The sequence below is a fragment of the Apodemus sylvaticus genome, chromosome 8, assembly GCF_947179515.1.
Source record: "Apodemus sylvaticus chromosome 8, mApoSyl1.1, whole genome shotgun sequence".
Classification (NCBI taxonomy): Eukaryota; Metazoa; Chordata; class Mammalia; order Rodentia; family Muridae; genus Apodemus; species Apodemus sylvaticus.
In genome coordinates this window covers 825,506-848,597 of record NC_067479.1, presented here as the reverse complement: position 1 = coordinate 848,597, position 23,092 = coordinate 825,506, and the positions used below count along the sequence as shown (strand labels likewise).

At 34.9% G+C, this 23,092-nt stretch overlaps 2 protein-coding genes and 1 pseudogene across 5 annotated transcripts in view; 1 reads left to right on the top strand and 2 right to left on the bottom strand.

Moving 5' to 3' along the window:
* Positions 1–2,714, top strand: part of Itgbl1 (integrin subunit beta like 1) — a 303,574-nt gene extending 300,860 nt beyond the window's left edge. Inside the window, exons 10-11 of the mRNA XM_052190786.1 lie at positions 833–946; positions 1,879–2,714. Coding sequence (XP_052046746.1) covers positions 833–946; positions 1,879–1,970 — 206 coding nt within the window. The 3' untranslated portion in view covers positions 1,971–2,714. The remainder of the gene's footprint in view (positions 1–832; positions 947–1,878) is intronic.
* A 6,404-nt stretch (positions 2,715–9,118) lies between these two features.
* The window catches only part of Fgf14 (fibroblast growth factor 14), a 755,593-nt gene continuing 741,619 nt past the window's right edge, over positions 9,119–23,092 (bottom strand). For all 4 annotated transcript variants that reach the window (XM_052190815.1, XM_052190818.1, XM_052190817.1 and 1 more), the window contains 2 exons: positions 15,548–15,746; positions 9,119–9,255 (listed from right to left, as the gene is read on the bottom strand). In XM_052190815.1, the coding sequence (XP_052046775.1) occupies positions 9,119–9,255; positions 15,548–15,746 (336 nt within the window). The remainder of the gene's footprint in view (positions 9,256–15,547; positions 15,747–23,092) is intronic.
* Positions 17,038–17,668, bottom strand: LOC127690906 (RNA polymerase II subunit A C-terminal domain phosphatase SSU72-like; annotated as a pseudogene).

The following is a 23,092-nucleotide window of genomic DNA, read 5'->3' as shown; positions in this document are numbered from 1 at the left end:
GCTTATCCATGTGATTTTTCAAGACTGGCTTGGAAGGCATTTATACCTAGAGAGTTCTTTTGAGATATCATAAAACTATTTTTTATTTTAAGTGTGCCATTAGTTAAGATTTTCAGTTATCACAAAATATTTTAATAACTAAATAGTTTTTTAATTAAATTGGAGGTAACAACAAAAGAAGTTTATAAGAGGTGGGGAATTGACTGGTCTCTATTCAGAATTTTTTTTATAACTCTTGCTGATTATAGCTAATCCTAAAGGGCAAGCCTGAGGCATCAATCAGACATGAGGAATTGAGTTTGCATTTTTTAGCACTTAACCCAGACATTCAGTATGAAGTTTGTGTGTTTCTATTTCCAGAAAAGCAGTAAATAAAACTATAAAATGATTAGCTCAATAATTTAGTAATTATTTAATTGTAAAATAAATCTTCATTTGATATAATTTAGTATTATATTCCTTTAGAGAACAGGGACTTTAAAAATGCAATTCAATTGAAAAAGAAAGAAATAAAACATCTAATACCTTTTGGAGAGAGCATCTCTAAGGATGAGCCACATCCTGTTTCATTGACATTTCAACCAGACTGGACCAAGGAACATTTGGTCAAGGCTAATTGCTACTGTCTACATCTATAATGAAGGCTTTTCTGGATGACCTTTATGTATTACAGTAAGTAAAGTTCCCCTCTGAGAAGCAGCTATTCAATAAACTTTTTTCTTTAGAGGATAGGTTATTACAAGACTATTGTCAGCATGTCAATGATACTTTCTTCTTCACGGAAACCTATTTTTTCTCTGGTGACAGTGAGTAACACCCTTTGTGATTTCAGGTTCTTGTCATTGTGGAAAGTGCATTTGTTCTGGAGAAGAGTGGTATATTTCAGGGGAGTTTTGTGATTGTGATGACCGAGACTGTGACAAACATGATGGTCTCATTTGCACAGGTGCAGTATTGAACCACATTAATTTTGTGCCACAACTGACAATAGAGTAAAATGACATCCACCACACATTGCTTTAGATAGGGCAGAGAGGGTACCTTCCATACACTCAAATAAACAATGCCCTGTATAGTAACTCTGAAAGGAAAAGTGAACATCTGTAAATAGACACCAACATTTTCCCTAGAAGAATGCAAAGGAGTGAAGCTAGATTATATGATTGTTGGAAATTTTCTACAAGGTAACCTATTATATAAACTCACACAAGGACAGTTATACAAATACAGAATTATCTTGACAACAATTTCATTTTAATATTGTCCAGACATGGAAGGGGTATTATTTAAAGCAGCATTCGCATGCTACAAGTTGGTATACTGGATATATGTATGAATGTGTCGGGGGGAGAGATGAGAGATAACAACAGAGTATAGTAAATATTTAATTGTGCAATGGCCATCTACTCTATTGAGTTCTAATAATTAGCCATAAACAATATTGAACCAAGTTAAGTATGTATGTGTTCTCCTGAAGTTATTATTTTAATTATAAAATGTATGCCCACTTATTAGACTTCTAGCTGATTCAATATTCTATTGTTAAAAATCTCAGTAACACAAAATATTTTTTAATCCAACATTTTTAGTTCACTTAAATATGACTCTTTTGGCATGACATTAAATAAGATAATCACTTTCTTTCCAACTTACTAGACAAGGATTTCTTCCAGCTCTCAGGCCTGCCTAAAAGAGATGCCATTAATGATCTTAAAGATGGATTTCTTTCAGATTCCAAATAATATAATGATATCATTGTATGATAAGACACTTTAGAGAGGACAAATGGTTTTCTCATGAACATCTATAGTTCATAGTTATATATTCTAATGGTGTATTCTGATCATAATCATGATTTATGTGTTTACTTTATTACAGGGAATGGAATCTGTAGCTGTGGAAACTGTGAATGCTGGGATGGATGGAATGGAAATGCATGTGAAATCTGGCTTGATACCGAATATCCTTAATGATCCCATGGGCGACAACTGGATTCTTATTTCTAGGCCATTTTAGAAATTCAGAAGAAAGCATGTTACATAGCACTAGGACAGACTTTTGTGTGTTTTTCTATTTCTGACTGCCCTAGTAAAGTGTGGGTCTTCAATACAAATGACTTTAACAAATTGATGTAAGTTACACCATAAAGAATTGTTCTCCCAAAATTAACATCAGTGTTTCACAACTGAAGAGGGAAATTTTGCAACCCCCCAATACATTTGGCAATGTCTACAGAGAATTTGTTTGTCAGACTTTTTAGGTAGGAGTATTTTAATTATAAGACTATTAGAGGTGGTGGCCAGAGACAATGCTGAACACCCAAAAGAACATAGAAAAGCCCTTACAAACAAAGCATTTTCTGACATCCAACATTTACCAAGATGTAGTAGAAAGATGGTAAATAACCTGGTATTTAGTAGTCCACATCTAAACACCAGAAACACTGTATCAGAATATAAGAATAATATTTATTCTCACATAAACCAACCAGTCAGATTTTTCCAGGATTCCATATGACTCTGAATTTGTATATGGGATGATAATGACAGACACACAGGGGGTGTGATGATGGGTTGGGTGCTTACCAGATCACAAGGATTTAAACTCATAAGAATCTCTTACAGGAAGAAATGAAAAATGCACAATTTGACATTTTAATAAATAATGACATACTTTGTTTATATTCTGTGTCAATATCTATTTACTCATGGAAAACAAATACGACATAAAGGAATGATTTGGAAAAACTACTTTAGATCCCAAGAACTAGCAGATCTTGTTTTTAAGACTATGCATGGGTTACATGTACAAGAAATCTAATTTTTCATATTTAAATAACTTCATGTAATTTATCCTCTGAAGAAGACAGTGTTTAGTTAGAAACATGAGGCTCTTCATATTGCATTCATTTCCTTTAAATGGCTCTCTTCTCTTCAAAGAAATGGTGGGGTCAACAATGATGACATCGATTTTACAAGTTCAGAAGGACCCCAAAATTCTAGAAATGATTTAAATCAAAATTACAAATATTCACTCAATGATACGAACAAAATGTTTATTTTCTTGGTGAAATTTTGCTCTGTATGAAATTCACATTGAATTATGAAAATGTACAATATTTGGGGTTCTCTTGCATATATACAGTTAGATCTACTTATACACATAGTTGAATCAACCATTATTTGGAGCTAAAAAAATACCTTTTCCCTAAATGTGAATTATTTGTAAAATCCAAAATAACATAGCAAAATCATTTCTGTCTTGTTTTAAGATGAAATTTTACTTGCAAATTTTATATTAATAATGTAAATGTTTTAGAATCATGGCTTGGACTTTATCAGTCAAGTCTTCAAATGTAAAGAAAACACACCTCCACTGTGTTACTTAAAAGCTAAATACTGAGAAGTATTTGAAGGGTCAGTTTTACTGGTGCTGGTTTTATAATAATAATAAGGTTCTCAGAATTTAACATATTTATAAAATTGTTGCCTCTATCCTGAGATTAGGGGGCCCAGCCATACTGGCTGTATATCTATTACTTACTGAGCTGGTAATCAATGTTAGTTTGTAAAATGAAGGAAATATACGGAGTTAAGCTATAGTATGGACGACTGCATTCTTTTTTTTCTCTATATTTTCCATCTCTCTAAATACATTTTAAACTAGAAAAAAACAATTATAATAATTCAATACAAGTTCTGATGATGTGTTTGGTGACTTCCAAACATTAAGAGTCACTGATCTTCCCATCATGGTACAATTGCCTTCAGCTTTTCTTAGTATAGGTCTCAATCTTCTACAAAGATCTGGACAATGCCTATTGGAGAAACCACTGAGGGCATCACCTCTTTTAACTCTCTAATATTTTAAAACTTTAGCAAATAAATAAAATCTATCCTGAACTCTCAGGCCATACAGAAGCAGATTGTGGGCTTGCTTTAATCACAACTCTGTGTGGTAGTTTGCCAGACTTTGCTTTCCTGGAATTACTTTAAATTCCTTATGGCCCTTTTCATTAAGCACTTCTTTTTATTGTTATAATTTCCTCTCTAGTTTTTATCATTTCTATAAATAGTATCTATCATAAAAGTATGTGTTACTTTTCTTATATTTTCATAAGAAAAAGTATTGAAATATCCTGACCATTTAAGTGTTCTCAGGATAGAGTTTATACATAGGAGAAATGAATTTTCAATGAAGATCAAAGTGTGCTATGTCCTGAATTTTGGACAGCATGAAAATATGTTATGGTTCACCATGTTCAGGGGTACATTGTTACAGACTATGGAAGAAAGTTGTAGTATTTGCCTACAGTAACTTAAACTCTAATTAGTTCTGTTTCTTGGAAAACAGATTTTTAAAAAAAGATTAATTTTATTTGCTAATATTTGTGTGTCTGTCTGTCTATCTGTATTTGGCCCTAGCCATGTCAACATCAATATATCTATATAAAAGTGATAGCTTTCACACACTTTTAAAGTAAAAGAAGAAGAAGAAGAAGAAGAAGAAGAAGAAGAAGAAGAAGAAGAAGAAGAAGAAGAAGAAGAAGAAGAGAAGAAGAAAAGAAGAAGAAGAAGAAGAAGAAGAAGAAGAAGAAGAAGAAGAAGAAGAAGAAGAAGAAGAAGAAGAAGAAGAAGAAGAAGAAGAAGAAGAAGAAGAAGAAGAAGAAGAAGAAGAAGAAGAAGAAGAAGAAGAAGAAGAAGAAGAAGAAGAAGAAGAAGAAGAAGAAGAAGAAGAAACCAAAACACATGGTGATAGGCAAAAATATAAGCTATATCCCATCTAAATGTTTCTAAATGTTTCTATACTTTGACTCCAAGATAGAAACTGCTCTTTTGACACTGCCAAGCATGGACAAAATTTTAATAAGTAGAAGAAAATAAACAAATCTCTTTGGCTTATTTGTGGTTTTCAAAAATTACACTGGGATACATAATAATTGAAAAGGAGACATTAATTTCATCAATTTTGATGATCTTTACTCGGCTTACTTAGCAAATCATAACTGAAGAATTCCTCCAGGAGACTTATAAACACCAACAAAAGTTCTAAATTTAGGAAGCGAACCATTGTTCTTACTGACTTTCAGGAATCCTGAGTTCATCTAGATTCTAGAAGCACCAGGGAAGAAGTGACTTATCTCTATTAGCTCACCAGTAAATATCAGAATTGCACTAAATGAGAACCTAGAACAAAGAAAAAATACAGTGTATTCTTATGTCACAACTTTTTTGAAAGCTACTCAGTATTCCAGATACTTCCTCAGTCTTGTGTGTCATTTTGTAAAACTCTTAATTACCTATGTCTCCTAACCCAGAACAACACAATTTACATTTTGACTAAGCCTGTGCTTCAGAAAATACTTAGAAATTTGACCTAGTTGTTCCCCTAGGATAAAGTATTTTCCTAAAATAAAATAAAAAATCATTTCCTACTATTTTCTGTTTCTTCCAGTTTGAAATTTGGTCAGTTTAGTCTCACTAGCCTTCATTGAGAAATAACAAACACATATGATATGTGTAATGTTTGGAAAAAATTAACAAAGTAATACATATTCACTTTTAGAAACAACAAAAGATTTGTGGTTGTGATATTTTAGTTTTTGCTTAAAGAAACAAATCTGATATTGGTCACTCTAGAGAGTGATAAAACGATGGTTTAGTAGTTGAATCATTAATTAAGTGTTCAGATATGATATATTTTGCTTACTTTCTAAAAAGCCAATAATTAGAAACACTAAAGAAAAAGTTGTGGTATCCATTATGGATCTATTTCTCACCCAAAGTACCCACAACAAGCAAACACGTAAAGCAAGACTCTATATTCTCCAGAATAATGGGAAAGTGCTCAATTACCTTTGCTTTTCACACAGAATAAACTGTTTGTGTGTGTTTCATAACTATTTCCAAAGAAAGTAGTAAAAATTTTTTAAGTTCCAAACTTATTTGAAAATAAAAATGGTGATACTTGAATTATGCAAAGGACGAACATTGAGCACTGTTGATTGATAAGCAAAGCAATCAGATACCATAAGAAGGTGATAGAACTAACCCTCCCCTACTGGATATGCATGCAGAAGGAATGGGTTTTCTAAGGACTTGGTACAATGAACATATATACAGGAATATATAAAATACAAAGTCTTTAAATACAAATGTGTTCCATCAGATTTACTATACAGAACATCAGTGAAGACAGACTGCATTTAATGATAGCAAACTTAATTTCTGAGGGAAGGAATGATGACCTTGTTCCAGAAAAGTAGCAAGAGAGGTATCATCAAGGAGCTAAAATTTTCTTTGGCATGGTAAAGGGGAAAATTGAGTTTATCAACTTATTTACATGAGAGTTCTCTATATTTGGGGTGATACAATGCTAGTATGTTACACAAAATTATCTTATGGTTTCCATATGCCTTCATATAAGTATTTGATTTGATATGTCATAGCTATGAACACAACAAATGATAAGAAACACAAATTGTACAATACAGACAATCTCTCTGTATGTAAATTGAATAATACATACCAGCACTTCTGGATACATGAGTTCTAGTACATGCAGATCATTTGGTGCTTTCCTCTTCCCATGCAACAGGTAAGACCAGACACAAAGGAAATGGTCTAACTAAATCAAAGATAACGTGGACCCCACTGCAATGTGTCTAGACATATATTATAATAAACCACTTGAATACCTACTTACAGTAATAAATGCTCTTATAGACAACTCTTGGGAAACAAAACAGAAGGAAACATTAACATAAATCTTAGTCATTTACAAAAATAAATCTTGCCTCAATTTTAACCACTAAATAGGTCTTGAGAAGAGAAATCTCAAGTAGTGTTGATTATCAAAATCAGAAAGGTAGGCTGTTTTGGGATGTGTGTGCATGTGGAGGGGTATAAGCTGTGTCTATAAACTCAACTAATAGGAATTACAAGTTAGTCATATTTCACCACATACTATGAATGTATGTCTTCCTTAAATAATCAACTAATGAGTTTTATGTAATTATGCATAACACCAAATCAGGAGTGGTCAAAGGACCCATTTTTTGTATTTGCAATTTAGCATTATTGACAATAAATCTACTCAAAGAATTTGCTAATGTTTATTTATTAAAATGGAATCTAGTATGAAAATGAAATGAGCATAAACACTTAAATTTATACTGAATCTTTAATTAGCTAAGCAGGCCAAAATTTTTCTATACTGGGCAAAGACTGTCATGGAGATTGAAAGCAATGAGAAAATAATTTTCCAGTAAGTACAGTGTTGATGGAGGCAATGGCAAGTGGGTCATCCTGCCACATGGAAATAATAACAAGAGGTCAGTACATTGATCCCACATCAATTGTTTTCTATAAAAGAGGTTCACTTTGGTCTCAATGAACTCTTCTGAGAAGAAAACATGAAATTTTATTAAGTGTACATACAGTTAACAAATATTTTTCCAAACAGTTTAGTACTAAACATTTTGAAGCTTTTTATATCTGTTATTGAACATTTTGCATGAAATCTTCAAGGTGTATCTCCAGCAATTCACAGCCTTTCTAAGTATCCCTATACTTGGAATTCTACAGAATTCAATTCAAAATGAAATTAAAGCAATAAAACAAAAATTAAATAAATCAAACGGCCCAAATCCCTAATACTGGAGTGTGTTGGGTTGTCTTTAATTTTATTTAGGGTACTCAACAAACCGTATTCTGAAATCTTGACAAATCATCTCTAACCCAGCCTGCTGGGCCTCACAAAGCTGAGTTAAAGGTATATACTGATGGCATCCAGGATACCAGGCCCTATGTTGAGATTAAAAACAAAACAAAACTAAACTAAATTAAAACAAAAGCAAAACAAATAAAACCCAATACAAAAGAGAAAACAAAACCTCTAATATGTCCAGTTTTAAAACTTGTCATTAAATGCCAAAAATGTTGAAGTCTAATTTATACTAACGTGTGCATTGCTGCTGCAGGAGAGAACACAACAGCCGCCTTGCCCATGCTTGGCTGAGGATGAGGATAACTGTAATACAGCCTAAATCAGGTGTGGCACTGAGTTATCTTCATTAAAAATAGGAAGGAGTCGGCCAGAAATGGATTTAGGTAGCATATTTCTTATAGTTGTAATGATTTGGGTTTTTATTCTTTTTTCCCAATAATAAGGATTAATCGATGAAAATAAAATGAAACTTAATCAGGCCTACAAGGCCTACAGAATTCTTTGGACCCACTTTCTCAAAAACTAAGTGGGTCTTGCTCGCTGGGCAAGGCAAATGTTACCATTACCAGTAAGCTTGTGATATGTATAAAACACACACACATAAATAAACTAAGAGGGAATGCCAAACACCTATCATAGAGAGCCTTCCATGGATTGTGTTTGACCCTTGTTCCACTCAGACAATGCCTACCTCTGGAGCACAGCGTCTCCTACTAGACAGAGCATATATGTGTGTTTAATTGATAATGTGAGCCAAAGACAACAATCTTAATCTCTATAGATACTATTTGTAGTAATAGGTTTAGAAGGCTTCCTGATTCCCTAATTGTTCTCCTAAGCAAACCAACTGCAACATTAAAGATTCAGAGGAACACAATCCCTGCTAAAGGTCACAGACAGTGGAGCGAGCAGCCCTGTAAAAATGGAAAGAAGAGAAATCCATGATAGCACAGGTTTACAGCATCTAACTAGAAATTACTCAATATTATTTGTGTGCTACAAAATTGAACTTAAACACATGGATTTCGCTGAAACAGGACTCAAAAAGGATTATGGGTAGCTGATAGCAGGCAAGGTATTGAGTGTACTTGTGAAGTATGTCATTCACATGAAGTGTCACAGTCACAGAAAAGATATTAAAAAGGCATTCCATATCTGGTAGGGCATTCCATGGTCTGAGTTTAGCTGGTTTGTCCAGGTGGTGTCTTCTGGGTGTAGGGGGACCACAGGTTGAGATTTATCCACTTGCAATGAAGGAGGTCTGAGACAGCATAGGACAAGCATCAGCTTGCTTGCTGGGGCTATTCTGCCACAGGAGCAGGAATGTCTAGTAAGGATAAATCGTTCCACTGTGCTCGGGACAAGTAAGTCAGGACACCTGAGGATCTGGCTATGTGGTCTTGCACTTGTTGACTGGTTTGCCTCCATTCATTATTGCAGATGCACTTGTACTTTTGCTTGGTGTCACCCCAGCTTTCGGGACTGTTTCACCAACATCATGCAAAGATGGTTCTCGGTACATGGCAACTGGGGATGTAAAGAAAGGGAGAGGAAAGGAAGAGGTTTATTGTTACCATGCAAGAATGACACATCACTTTTTGCACAGACCTCAGCCAGTTTGGGTCTGTTTTCTGAAAATGAACTCAATACCAGTGATAACAGGACAGCAGGTTTAAGGCAGCTTTTCCCAATCCCTAAGTTAAGACATCATTTCCAATGCATTCTCTAATTCATACAATAAAATACATGCATATGCATGAACTTAGATTTTTTTTGTTCAGGAAAGTTTAAATAAAAGCTATGGCCTCTTTGTAGACCTATAAAGCAAAGCACACATAATATTTAAGCATGCATCAGCATGTATGTGCACACCTCTCTCCAGGAGCAAAAGCATTTGACTTAATTCTATTTTCACCTGAGATCACTAAGCTATTTTTCTCTCCAGTGGCTTAAAAGACATACAGTAATGCTGGGTTCCACTTGAAAGCTACACACAGCATTAGTAATAAAGGCTTCCTTTTGCTAAAACCATAGCCTTCTACGAAAAATTGTTTCTATTCCTTTCCCACTATCACAGTAAAAGCTTTTACAAAACTGAAAGCAACTGTGTGGCACTGATATATTTATATCTATTTTTGATTCATTATTTAAAAATTAAATAATTAGTAGGATGGAGGTATAAAACAGTAACAGCAACTGAGACTAATGCCTGAGAAAATTTTGAGGAACTGGCTGAGTGGTGCCTGGTGATATGAGAACCATGCTTCATGTCACATTTTTAGAAAATACTTTTACAGAGTCCTGGGAGAGAGTATTTAAGAGTATCTAACATTTGGAAAAATTAGTTAACATAAAGTCATTTGCCACTAGAAATATAATTACAGCCGAACTGGCCAATAAGATGCTTGGGTTTTGAAAGCTCAGAAGTTTCAGAGAAGAACCTAGGTGGAATCAGGATCAGTTCCACAAGTGCCATGGAAGGGTCTTGCATCTGCCTCAATGTATCTCATGGTTTTTCTTAGTATACTTACTAAAGTAAATGTACACTGAGATAAATGACTTGGAAAGTATGTAAAAGTTGCCAGTCCCTAACCCAGGAAGCTGTGTCCAATTGATAAGCCCTCACAAACAAAAAATTAGTTTTTGCCAATCAAGTCTCACTGGCCATACAAACCACTCTTAAGGCTTAATCTCATGCTCAGCAGCAGATGGTGAGCACAAAACAAACTCAATGGTATTTATTAAAGGTTCTTTGTCTCATAATGCTTTTTCAGGGCTTTAGGCTTTTCTCTGTTTTGTCTCCTTAAAAAACATCTTTTGTATATATGTGCTGGTTTCTGGTTGTATTTTTAAGGGATTTGTGTGTGTGTAAATGTGTGGGTCTCTGTATCTGTATGTTTATCTTGAGCTCTTTCTTTGGCTTTTTTAATGTTTGTTTGTTTCCTATTTTGGTTTATTTTTTTATATAATTTTATTATTTTAAATAACTGTTTTTCCCCTTATGATAGAGAGAAAGAAATTGTATGGACATGTGTGAGTAGGAAAGTGGGGACTATCTGGAGGAGTTGGGAGAAGAGAAACAATAATCAGAATATATTGTATTAAAAATCTATTTTTAGTCTGTGGTGATCTGTAGATGTGGTAGTCTGTGGTTGCATGGGATTATTACAATATTCTTGTATCTGTTGAGGCCTATTTTGTGACCAATTATATGGTCTGTTTTGGAGAAAGTGCAATGAAGTACTGAGAAGAAGGTATGTTCTTTTGTTTTAGGATGAAATGTTTCTATAGATATCTGTTAAATCCATTTGGCCCATAACTTCTGTTAATTTCAATGTGTCTCTGTTTAGTTTGTGTTTTCATGATCTGTCCATTGATGGGAGTGGGGTATTGAATTCTCCCACTATTATTTTGTAAGGTACAATGTGTGCTTTGAGCTTTAGTAAAGTTTCTTTTATGAATGTAGGTGCCCTTGTATTTGGAGCAAAGATGTTCAGAATTGAGAGTTCTTCTTGGTAGGTTCTTCCTTTGATGAGTATGAAGTATTCTTCCTCATCCTTTTTGATAACTTTAGGTTGAAAGTTGATTTTATTCGATATTAGGATGGCTACTCCAGCTTGTTTCTAGGGACCTTTGCTTGGAAAATTGTTTTCTATCACTTTGCTCTGAGGTAATGTCTGTCTTTGACACTGAGATGTGTTTCCTGTATGCAGTAAAATTCTGGCTTCTATTTACATATCCAGTCTGTTAGTCAATGTCTGTTTATTGGTCTTCAATAGCAACAGAAACAAAAGAAAGCCCACATATACATGGAAGCTAAACAATGCCCTACTCAATGATAACTGGGTCAAGGAAGAAATAAAGAAATTAAAGACTTTCGAATTTAATGAAAATGAAGTCACAACATACCCAAACTTATGGGACACAATGAAAGCAGTGCTAAGAGGAAAACTCAGCTCTGAGAGCCTCAAAAAATAAAATAAAATAAAACTGAAGAAAGCATGCAGTTGAAGCTTGACAGCACATCTGAAAGCTTTAGAACAAAAAGAAGCAAATATACCCAAGAGGAGTAGACAGGAGGCAATAATCAAATTCAAGGCTAAAATCAACCAAGTAGAAACAGAAGGAACTATACAAAGAATCAACAAAACCAGGAGCTGGCTCTTTGCGAAAATCAACAAGATAGATAAACCCTTAGCCAGACTAACCAGAAAGCATGGAGACAGTATCCAAATTAACAAAATCAGAAATGAAAGGGGAGATATAACAATAGAAACTGAGGAAATTTGAAAAAATCATCAGTTTCTACTACAAAAGCCTATATTCATCAAAATTGGAAAACTGGATGAAATGGACAATTTTCTAGACAGATACAAAATACCAAAATTAAATCAGGATCAGATAATCCATCTAAACAAGCCCATAACCCCTAAATAAAGCTGAGTGGGCAAGAAAATCAGCTTTCCTATACTCAAAGGATAAGCAGCCTGAGAAGGAAGTTAGGGAAATGACACTCTTCACAATAGCCACAAACAATATAAAGTATCTTGGTGTGACTCTAACCAAACAAGTGAAAGATCTATACGACAAGAACTTCAGGTCTCTGAAGAAGGAAATCGAAGAAGACCTCAGAAAATGGAAAAATCTTCCATGCTCGTGGATTGGCAGAATTAATATAGTCAAAATGGCCATCTTGCCAAAAGCAATCTACAGATTCAACCCAATCCCCATCAAAATCCCAACTCAGTTCTTCACAGAGTTAGAAAAAGCAATTCTCAAATTCATCTGGAATAACAAAAAACCCAGGATAGCTAAAACTATTCTCAACAGTAAAAGAACTTCTGGGGGAATCAGTATCCCAGACCTCAAGCAATACTACAGAGCAATAGTGTTAAAACTATTGGCACAGTATTGGCACAGTGACAGGCAAGTGGACCAATGGAATAGAACTGAAGACCCAGAAATGAACCTACACACCTATGGTCACTTGATCTTCATCAAAGGAGTGGAAAACATCCAGTGGAAAAAAGATAGCCTTTTCAATAAATGGTGCTTGTTCAACTGGAAGTCAGCATGCAGAAGATTGCGAATTGAGTACTAAACTCAACTCCAAATGGATCAAGGACCTCTACATAAAACCAGACACACTGAAACTAATAGAAATGAAACTGGGGAAAACCCTTGAGGACATGGGCACAGGGGAAAAGTTCCTGAACAGAACATCAATAGCTTATGCTCTAAGTTCAAGAATTAACAAATGGGACCTCATAAAATTACAAAGTTTCTGTAAGGCAAAGGACACTGTCAAAAGGACAAATCGTCAACCAACAAATTGGGAAAAGATTTTCACCAAACCTGCATCTGATAGAGAGCTAATATCCAATATATACAAAGAACTCAAGAAGTTAGACCCCAGGGAAGCAAAAACCCTATTAAGAAATGTGATACAGATCTAAACAAAGAATTTTCACCTGAAGAAATTCGGATGACCGAGAAGCACCTTAAGAAATGTTCAACATCATTAGTCATTAGGGAAATGCAAATCAAAACAACCCTGAGATTTCACCTCACGCCAGTCAGAATGGCTAAGGTTAAAAACTCAGGAGACAGCAGGTGTTGGAGAGGATGTGGAGAAAGAGGAACACTCCTCCACTGCTGGTGGGGCTGTAAGATGGTACAACCACTTTGGAAATCAGTCTAGCGGTTCCTCAGAAAACTGGACATGATACTTCCAGAGGACCCTGCTATACCTCTCCTTGGCGTATACCCAAAGGATTCCCCGACATACAATAAAGACACATGCTCCATTATGTTCATATCAGCCTTTTTTATAATAGCCAGAAGCTGGAAAGAACCCAGATGTCCCTCAATGGCAGAATGGATACAGAAAATGTGGTATATTTACACAATGGAATACTACTCAGCAATTAAAAACAATGAATTCACGAAATTTTTAGGCAAATGGTTGGATCTGGAAAATATCATACTAAGTGAGGCAGCCCAATCACAAAAGAATACATATGAAATGCAATCTCTGATAAGTGGATATTAATAAGCCTAGAAGCTCTGAATACCCAAGGCACAATTAGCATAACAAATGAAGAAGTAAGGAGAGTGTCCTGATCCTGGAAAGGCTTTATCTAGCATTGGAGGGGAGTACCAGGACAGAGAAAAAGGAGAGATGGGATTGGAGAATGAGTGGAGAGGTTTATGGGACATATGGGGAAGGGAGAACTGGGAAAGGGGAAATCATTTGGAATGTAAACAAAGAATATAGAAAATAAAAATATATAATTTAAAAAAAAAAGCTGAGTGGGAGATATGACTGCCCAGAGTATCCATAAGAAATTGTAGTTCTGTGGAAATGTCTGTACTAGTCCTAAAGCTTTAAGTTATATTTTGTACCCTACTGGTGCTTGTAATGTTTAAAATCATATCTCTTTTATAATCTTCACTGTTAAGCATTATGTCTCAAAGTAGCGTTTTAAAAGTATAAAGCATACCACCTTGTTTTGGTTAGAGCACCTCTGTCTAGGAATTATTTTAAAACATGATAAAATAGTACTTTTCTCTCTTTATATGTACACACCATACTCACACAACAGTTTAGCTTAGAGCTGGAATACCGAGAAAGAGGATTTATTTATGATTAAATTGTTTATGCCAAAGCAGGAGAACCTCTAATATTTCCTGTGGCTCTCATAATATTTATTATATGTCTCAAGCCTGACCTACCTACAAGAGCAAGGCTGGGGTCAGCTCAGTGATAGGAGGTAATACTGAGGAATGCCAAAGCATTAATTCTGAAGAACAAACTGAAATTTTCAATAGATTAGCTGGCTACAGCCTTCAAGAAATTCCTGCCAGTACCATGCCAGTCTCTATAGGGACCTGGTAGCCTTTCCTTTTATCCCAGGAAACCTGGCCACCTTTGTAAGCTTTTATTATTTTTATTATTTTCCCCATTCCACTTCTTCAGAAATAGCCTTAAGGAAATTTTTTCAGCTCTAAATTTTAACATAATAACAGTAAATAACCCTTTGGCAGAATCATTAATGATCAAGGTACATATATTTATATTTTTTTAATTAATTGATAGAACATGGTAGCCTGTGCCTTAGGATTTGATCAAAATAAACATGAAGTAGCTATTATTTAGAGTTGAAAGTAGGTAAGTTCCTTTAATACAAGGAGATAATTTAATAAAAGGAAAATTGTTTATGTGGCATGGATCTTTATAGAGTTCTTTAAAGGTTATCTTCAAGAATTATAATAATTCAAAAGAAATTTTACCTAGATATTCTGAAATTAGGCCAATTTGTAAAGTTCCATGTGAAAATATTTTTTCTTATACATGTATCATTATGTATTCATAAGAACATAGATTTTTATTTTTCAAATAATTAAGAGTCATGTAGTACTTTGTACTTGGGATAATAAGGATTTGTGACATTGAAAGTTTTCTGCTACACATATGCATACATGAGCAAGTTCACACACGCATGCACACATGTATCTATGCAGGCAGAACATACACACAGTCAAGTATATAAAAGGAAAGCATATTTTCTTTTCTTCTTCCCCCCCTTTTTTGTGCCCAGGACTAAAAATCCTTCCTCTTATACACATTAAGCACATGTTCTACCACAAACCTGCACCTGGTGACTCCATGAAGCTTAGCAAAGCAGCATAAGGAGAAATCTGTGTGAACACCATTCCAACAAAGAACATTTCTATCAGTTTCCATGGCCATGCCAGATATATCCATGTGGAAATTAAAGTCTGCAGCAGCACTCAAGAGTGCATCTAATGTACTCACCTTCCAATGGCTTGGGTAGAAAATGAGCTGCTGGTTTGGTTTTCTTTACTCTGTTTCCTTTCATAACTTGCCCTTCCTTATTTAATCCCAAAAACCAGGCTCTGCCAGACTCCTGTTGCCTGTACAGCATGGATGAGTAGATTACATAATAGTTTTCAAAAACAGACTCTTTAAACTTGCATTCAGGGGTAAAAAGTTCCTATTGGGAGAAAAGAAGAGAAGAGAGTTAAAGTACAGAGCAGACACTTCCAGTGTTCACTTGTTCTGCATGGATTTCTATGAGGAGGCAACCCTCATACTGAGGGGTAGCTGGAGCTGAGTCCTCCTGCATGCAGAAGCTCTCTTAATACATAATTTTCAGTATCAAATGAATTCAGAGAGTCAGTAATTTGTGCAAATATATATGCAAGAATATATCTCCTTTAATAAGGAAATCAAAAATGTAAGCCAGGCCTGGTAGTTCATTCTTTTAATTTGAACATTCAGAAAGATGAGGCAGGAGGATTTCTGTGGGTTTGAGGACAGCCTGAGCATAGTGAGTTCCAGGACAGCAACACCTACAAAACAAGATCCTGTATCAAATCATAAAAATCCAACAAAAAAATGAACCATGCAGTACTTTCAAAGCCCAATTCAATCATGGTCTAACCACATACCATATCATTGTAACATTATCTATCCCTGATAAAGTTTATAAAGCTATTTAAGATAATGTATTTACATTATTTTCACAGAAATAACTTTGCAATATTGTAACAGTAAGTATACAGTTGTTACAAGAAGTAACATTAGTTGTAGTTGTAAGTAGATTAGTGTTACAGAGTCACAAATTTATACTACTGAGGAACAGACTAAAATCTCAAAGTTATGATAATGAGATGGCACCAGAGCTATTGGAGTGTGACAAGGTGAGACCAGACATCATATTAGTTAATAGTAGCTGGAAATAATTACCCAATTTTATGGTTTTGAACCCTATTGAAACTCTTGAAGATTAACAGTAAAACCCTTCCCTGACTAAAAACCACCCAACAGTTTTGGAAAGATGTGTTGAACAGATTTAAGCTCTTGCCACCATCTTCATTCAACAGTGAGCAGTGCAAAGCTTTAGTATTATTATAAATATCACAAACATTTCACAGATAATTTTATATCCTTGTGTTGCTCTTGTTTTGAAATAAATAATATTATTTCATGCTTATTTATAAGAATGCATCATAATATAGTTTACAAGTATTTCTGACAGCATCCAATAAAATAGAACTTTAAAATCCCTTTTTTTTGGAATGGGGGAACTACAGAGTAAATCATATTCATTTCTTTTGGTTAAAAACAATGGATTTGAATCTGGCATTTCTGCATACTGCTCATTCCTTATATTCAGTTCATTGATGATGTACACCTAGCAGTATAAACAAATATCAGAGTGGAAAACACACTGAAAAAGTGACTTCAACAAAGTTGCAGGCCATGCACCAAGTACAGGCGGCTCAGTAGAAGCAGATATTATGAAGAAAGGCCTGGCCACTCTTCTCAAACTGCTGCAGCAGCTCGTCGATTTCATTCTCCATGTCCTCAGTGTGCAGTATACACTGGCAGAGCTCACAGATAAGGAATGCTCCCAGAGTGGCCTCTCATGGTTGTGCTGGATATCCACATTGACCACATGCATGGGTTACCAGGACTCCTGATCTCTGGAGTTCAAATCTATAACCTTGACATAGACTCTTTGCAAGTGAAGATCAGATCAAACAGGTATGTGCAGTTCTGGAACCTTTCTAGATGGGAATTTTTATAAATATATAAATATTTAATTTTTATAAATAGATAAATTGTATATTTATTTTTAATTTTATAAATAGATAAAATTGTATAAATATATAAATAAAAACCTTTTATTTCTGTACAACATATGCAAAATTCCATTTTCTGTATAGAGTTCTTTGTCTTTCCTGAGGAGTACATTTTACATTCTGGTCATATATGGTTTGGAAGTCATAAACATTGGACTTGTCAGTAGCTGGTCCTGGGAGCATCATGAGTTCCTGTTCCAAAGGAACAGACACTAAAATGATGGTTGCTGAGGATGTTGTGTGCCTCCACACTCCGATTCTTGAGCATAGCACCATCACCCTTGGCACTGATAATATAACATGGCAACTACCAAACTATCCACTGTACTTCAGAACTTTAAAATTCTAAAGTTTTGTAGTAGATAAGAATAGGCTATGTTCTGTGCTATATATATATATATATAGCACAGAACACACACACACACATAATTCAAGTAAAAAATAAAATCTATAAAAGTTGAGTTTATGTTGAATTGTCATAAGAAATGCATCATAATTGTACATGGAAAATGCCTTCCAAAAGAGATGAGTTATCAAATGATATCTTCTGGAGTATAAATTTATTCAGTGTGCTCTATATATTTGCTTCACCAGAAGTTAATTTCCCAAGGAGAAATGGGGTTTATTAATCCATATGCTTTTCATGGGAAAGATGACAGATACAGTGATCCATAAAAGACATTAGCAAAACAAAAGACAGGGTGGACCTCTTCCACAGGGCTGTGTGAGGTCCTCCAACATGATACTACCTCAGATTTTAATAAGAACCTGTACAAATAAATGCCCTGGCCTTCTACTAAATTTCTGTTCTCTAAATAATCTTCTTTTTGTTCTCTCATTAATAAATTGAGCACTAATGAGTCAGCATCCAGGAGGTGTCAGAGAAAAGTAGATAAAGTAATGGGAAAAGCAAAATGGAATGTACTAAACCTGGCTTGTCCCCTGTGATGGTTAGCTTTCTTTGTCAACTTTACACAACTGCAGATTACTTAGAAAGATAGTCTCAATTAGGGATACCCAATGGGTATGTCTGTGAGGGATTGTGTTAATTAAGTTAATTGATGTGGGAAAAACCAGCCTACTGTGGGTGATAACATTCCCTAGATAGTTTGTTCTGAACTATATGAGGATGGAGAAATTGCATAAATCAAGCTAGCACAAGCAAGCAAGTCAATTTACATGCATTCATCTTACATCCATTCATTTCTCTCTGTTCTTGGCTGTGTGGTGATATGATTAGCTATGTGAACTTCCTGCCTTGATTTCTCCATTATAACATGGACTTATAAGATGAAATAAAATCCTTGTTTCTCTAAGCTGCTTTTAATTAGTATGTTTTATTATAGCAACACAATAAAAATAAGAGAATCCCCAACAGACCAATAAATCTGCCATCTTGATTGAAACTAAGTCTTCTAGGTCAAATATATCAGAATTTGGCAGGTCACATGTATCCTTGAGATAATCTAAATCACAAAAGCATGTTATCTGCTAGTAAAAGACGGTCTCAAAATCACCAAAAAGTATGATGTTAACAGCTGACCTGCTAGGGCATTCAATAGAGGTTAAAGGAGCTGGTATTGCCCTTGGGAGCACTGGATATTTAGCTAGATCATGGTTCACAGATGCCTGTCTCAAATATATGTACAATCTCTTCCTCATTGTGAATGTCGATCATCCCTTATTCGTATCTCATCACCTCTGCCAAAATATCTCAAATACATCATAGATATTTGCATATCATTAGTAAAGAGGGTCTATGCTCTGAATTTATTGACATAAATATGAGAGAAAGAGATTTTCAATGTGTAAGAGGTAATTTATTCAGTGAACACATTAAGTCCCCCAAACACTACTTTTTAGGTATATGTTAGCATCTTTTGTGTTTTTGTGTATTTAGTGTAAACATATGTGCTGGTGTGTGCACATGTGTGTATAGGTCTACATCAGGTGTTTTCCTCAACATCAGGTTTTTAACTCTCCATCTTATTTTTAAAGACAGGGTCTTCATGGAACCTTTGCTCACTGTCTTGTCTAGATTAGCTGCCAGGGAGCCTGCAAGATCTCCTCATCTCTGCCCTCCTAGCATTGGAGTTAGTGGGCTACATTGTCATGGCTGGCATTTCCCATGGGTGCCTGAGATCTAAACTCAGATCCTCTTGTTTGTATGGCAAGTACTCTGATCATTAAACCTTTTCAGTAGCTCCTGTTTATATTACTTTGTGAGCATTGCCCGTGGCTCCAGAAACTTAGGTATCTTGTGACTTTAATCTAAGCATTTGGGAAAAAGAGAAATGTGGATCTCCATGAATTAAAGGCCAACTTGGTTTACATTGTGAGTTTTAGGACAACTAAAAAGACCCCGTCTCAAAACAAACAGCCAAACCAAAAACAAAAACAAAAAAAAAACAAAAACAAAAACAAAAAAACAAACAAACAAAAAAAAAACAAAAAACATCTTGAGAGAACTATGTAATGCTTATGAAGACTGGTTGGTACATTCTGAGCCATTTTATTCCTGGCTAAATAAAGCGAATATATACACATACAACATTCTAAGTTGCTCTTATCTAACACAGTTTTCTTATGACTAGAAAAAACTTAATCTGTTTTCCAAATGTTATAGCCCAAAGCAATGTCAACATTCTCAGGAGAAATGATAAAACTACATACAGGAGGGCCTAGTTACTATCATTTGTTATAAATATACTTTCAGTATGTAAATGGAAGCCAATGGAACAGAGGATTATGATCTGTATGTCCAGACAGATGAGGTTCAATCACGGTTTAATTTCTGTTTAGCTGAGTGTTCTTGGGAAAATGGTTTTAGCTCCCTGGGTTTCAGTCCACATTTCTAAAACAAAGTTGAAATTATAGGACAAAAAGCTGTCTAGCAGAACTGATGTGAATTAACTCATTTTAGAATGCTAAAGTAATAAATACCAACTGTTATGAAATACATTATTCATTATATAGTAAACTTTTCTGTATCAGTGCTTCAATATTTCAATCCTATCATATTTCCACAGATCAAAATTCAACTTCATCATTAGTCAATGAACATGGCTTTCCATCAAGTATTGAGCTGGCCACCAGATATAACAAAATTGAATCAAATAATTCATTTCATTTTAAATGATCATATAAGTACATATTATTATGGAAAGCTGGTATCTTGGATGAGAGAAGGATTATAGGTGTAGTATATAGTATTGTGAGAAAGCACAGACTGAAGAACTATGTAATGATAGCCATAGCATATCAAGAGAACCATAAGCAGTTTGCAAAGATCCAGGCACTATAGGGAAGAAACAGAAATTGATGTTGGTGGAAAGGCAGGCTAGCATTTATAATAAAGGTTTTATATGCTGCCAAGATAATGAACCCTATTGTCAGTAAGAAACATGGCACTCTTGAATAAGAAACAGAGTAAACACAAAGTGACTGTCAATGTGAAAGACAATTTTATATTAGTTATGTTTCATCACTAGTATGTTGGTTCTAATCTCTGGAGAAATGGTCTGGCAAGAATTAGGTAGGGCAATGCCATTTTGTGAATTTCCCTCATTTTGACTAAATTTATAATTCTGGAAATTAAGGTACTTTGGTTTCTAGAACTAAATTCAGTTGTTTCTCTAGGTTTGTGTCTTTCCTGCCCCATCAGCCTTAAATCACAGCCAGCCAGGAAAGTTGATTTTTCCATTAGACACCTGACATTCTTTACCTGACTACTCACTGTTTTGTCTTTACCAATGGCTAACTGCAGGCCACAAACAAAACTTTATATTCTATTTCCCCTCCCCCTTCCTCTAAAATGTATGAAAATGGAACCTCACTCTACCATAGGAACCTGAACTATACTCAATGTTTTTGCCATGATGCCATCTGTCTATGGTTTTAATTATTTTTAATAAATCTCTTAATAAAAAATTACCCCAATGTTCCCTTTGGACCTAAAATATGAGACTTTTCAGCAAAGGTGTACATTTATGTCTACTCTAGTAGTCAGTCGTATCAGTACAATACACAGAGCATAGACAAATGCTATCTAAATTATAAGCTACAAAACTAAATTTCTATTTTATAATATCTAAGAAAAAGGAAGAAAACATGTTATGAAAATTTTACAGGAGGTGAATTTTTTTTTCTTGATGCTAACTTATAAAGAAACCTAAAAAAGTAACATTGATGAACACAAAGGAAAAAAATTCTTGATAGTAGACACAACTAAAGTTTTGTAATTGAGTACTACAGATGCATTAGAGAGATAGATTGCATTGGGAAAGTTCAGTAAATAGAACTTGAAATAATTTTAATTGTTGAGATCAGGGATCATGTGGGCATTGGAGGCTGTAATAAGCAGGACTGAAGCAAACTGGCAAACAGGGTTTGCTGACAAGGACAAATGTCTAGCTCAGGCCCTGCACTAGGCAAACAGTGGTAGATACAAACTGAAGAGGCTAGTCATTGCATAGAAAATTAAAACCTTATGTTTAGAGAAGATCTAAGTTTTCAGGGGAAAAAAATCTTTTGTTTTTCATTATAACACCTCTTCATCTTGACTGTTTTTTTTTAAATTATTTTTTTACACACCATATTTTATCCCTACCCCCATCCCTGTCCCTGTCTACCCTCTGACTGTTCCACATCCCATACCTCTGTATCTTATGTTTCCTCAACATGGAGAAGGTTAAGGACTGGAATGGACCCAGTACACTTCAACTTTGATACTTTCAGTAGACTGAAAAAGCAGGGATTCCAGGGTATCTCTGAAGCTCTAATTTATTTTTCTTATTTAGTGAACTAAAAGTAATACTGTGACAGAATACTGGCAGTGGTAATAAGAGAATGCTTATTTAAATTTAAGCTTAAATATAAACTCTTTGAAAGTGCCAAAACGAGATAGATAAGGAATTTGATGTGTCTTTTTCTCCTCTTGCCCACCTATATTTAGAACTACCACTCTGATAATTAGCTCAGAAATTGAGTTCCAGTAGAAGATTAAGTATTTATTTGCACCAATGCCAACTTAAACCATCAAATTATAGAATAGGAAAAAAGGCACACCACAATGCAGACAGAAATTTCATATCTCTTTTTCTGTTGTGGTTGTTCTGGGATGAAAGCACCATCTGCAGTGTGCTTATTATCTTGACAGTAGCAGCAGAATTCCTCTTCTTTATTCAGGAAAACCCCTAATGGTCTATTTGCATGTTTAAAGATAGGTTTCTGGGTTGTGGATGAAAGGAGAGGATAATAGGAAGAGATTGTCCATATTCTACAACTCATAAGGAATGAATTAGCCACAAACCCAGAAGATTTGACATGAACAAAGCATTATGTCACTACTGACATGACCTTGAGATGTGCAGTAGGTGTGGTCTTCAGACTGTCAATAATATGACTTTCCTCCCATGGATATTTTGTTCCCGCTTCTAAGAAGGACCGAAATACCCATAGGAGGAGTTACAGAGACTGAAAGGCCATCCAGAGACTGCCCCACCTGGGGATCCATCCCATATACAGTCAGATGCAGAAGTGGACAAAGAATGGCTAGTTAAGTGAGTAAAGAGAGCCCAAGATAAATTATAATTAGGCTCTGGACCTGCAATATTTCAGATTCCCCATATTTGTGGAAGTTCTTATCAATTCAAGTTCAGCCTTGCATAAAGTTCAATGCAAGTGCAGGTTT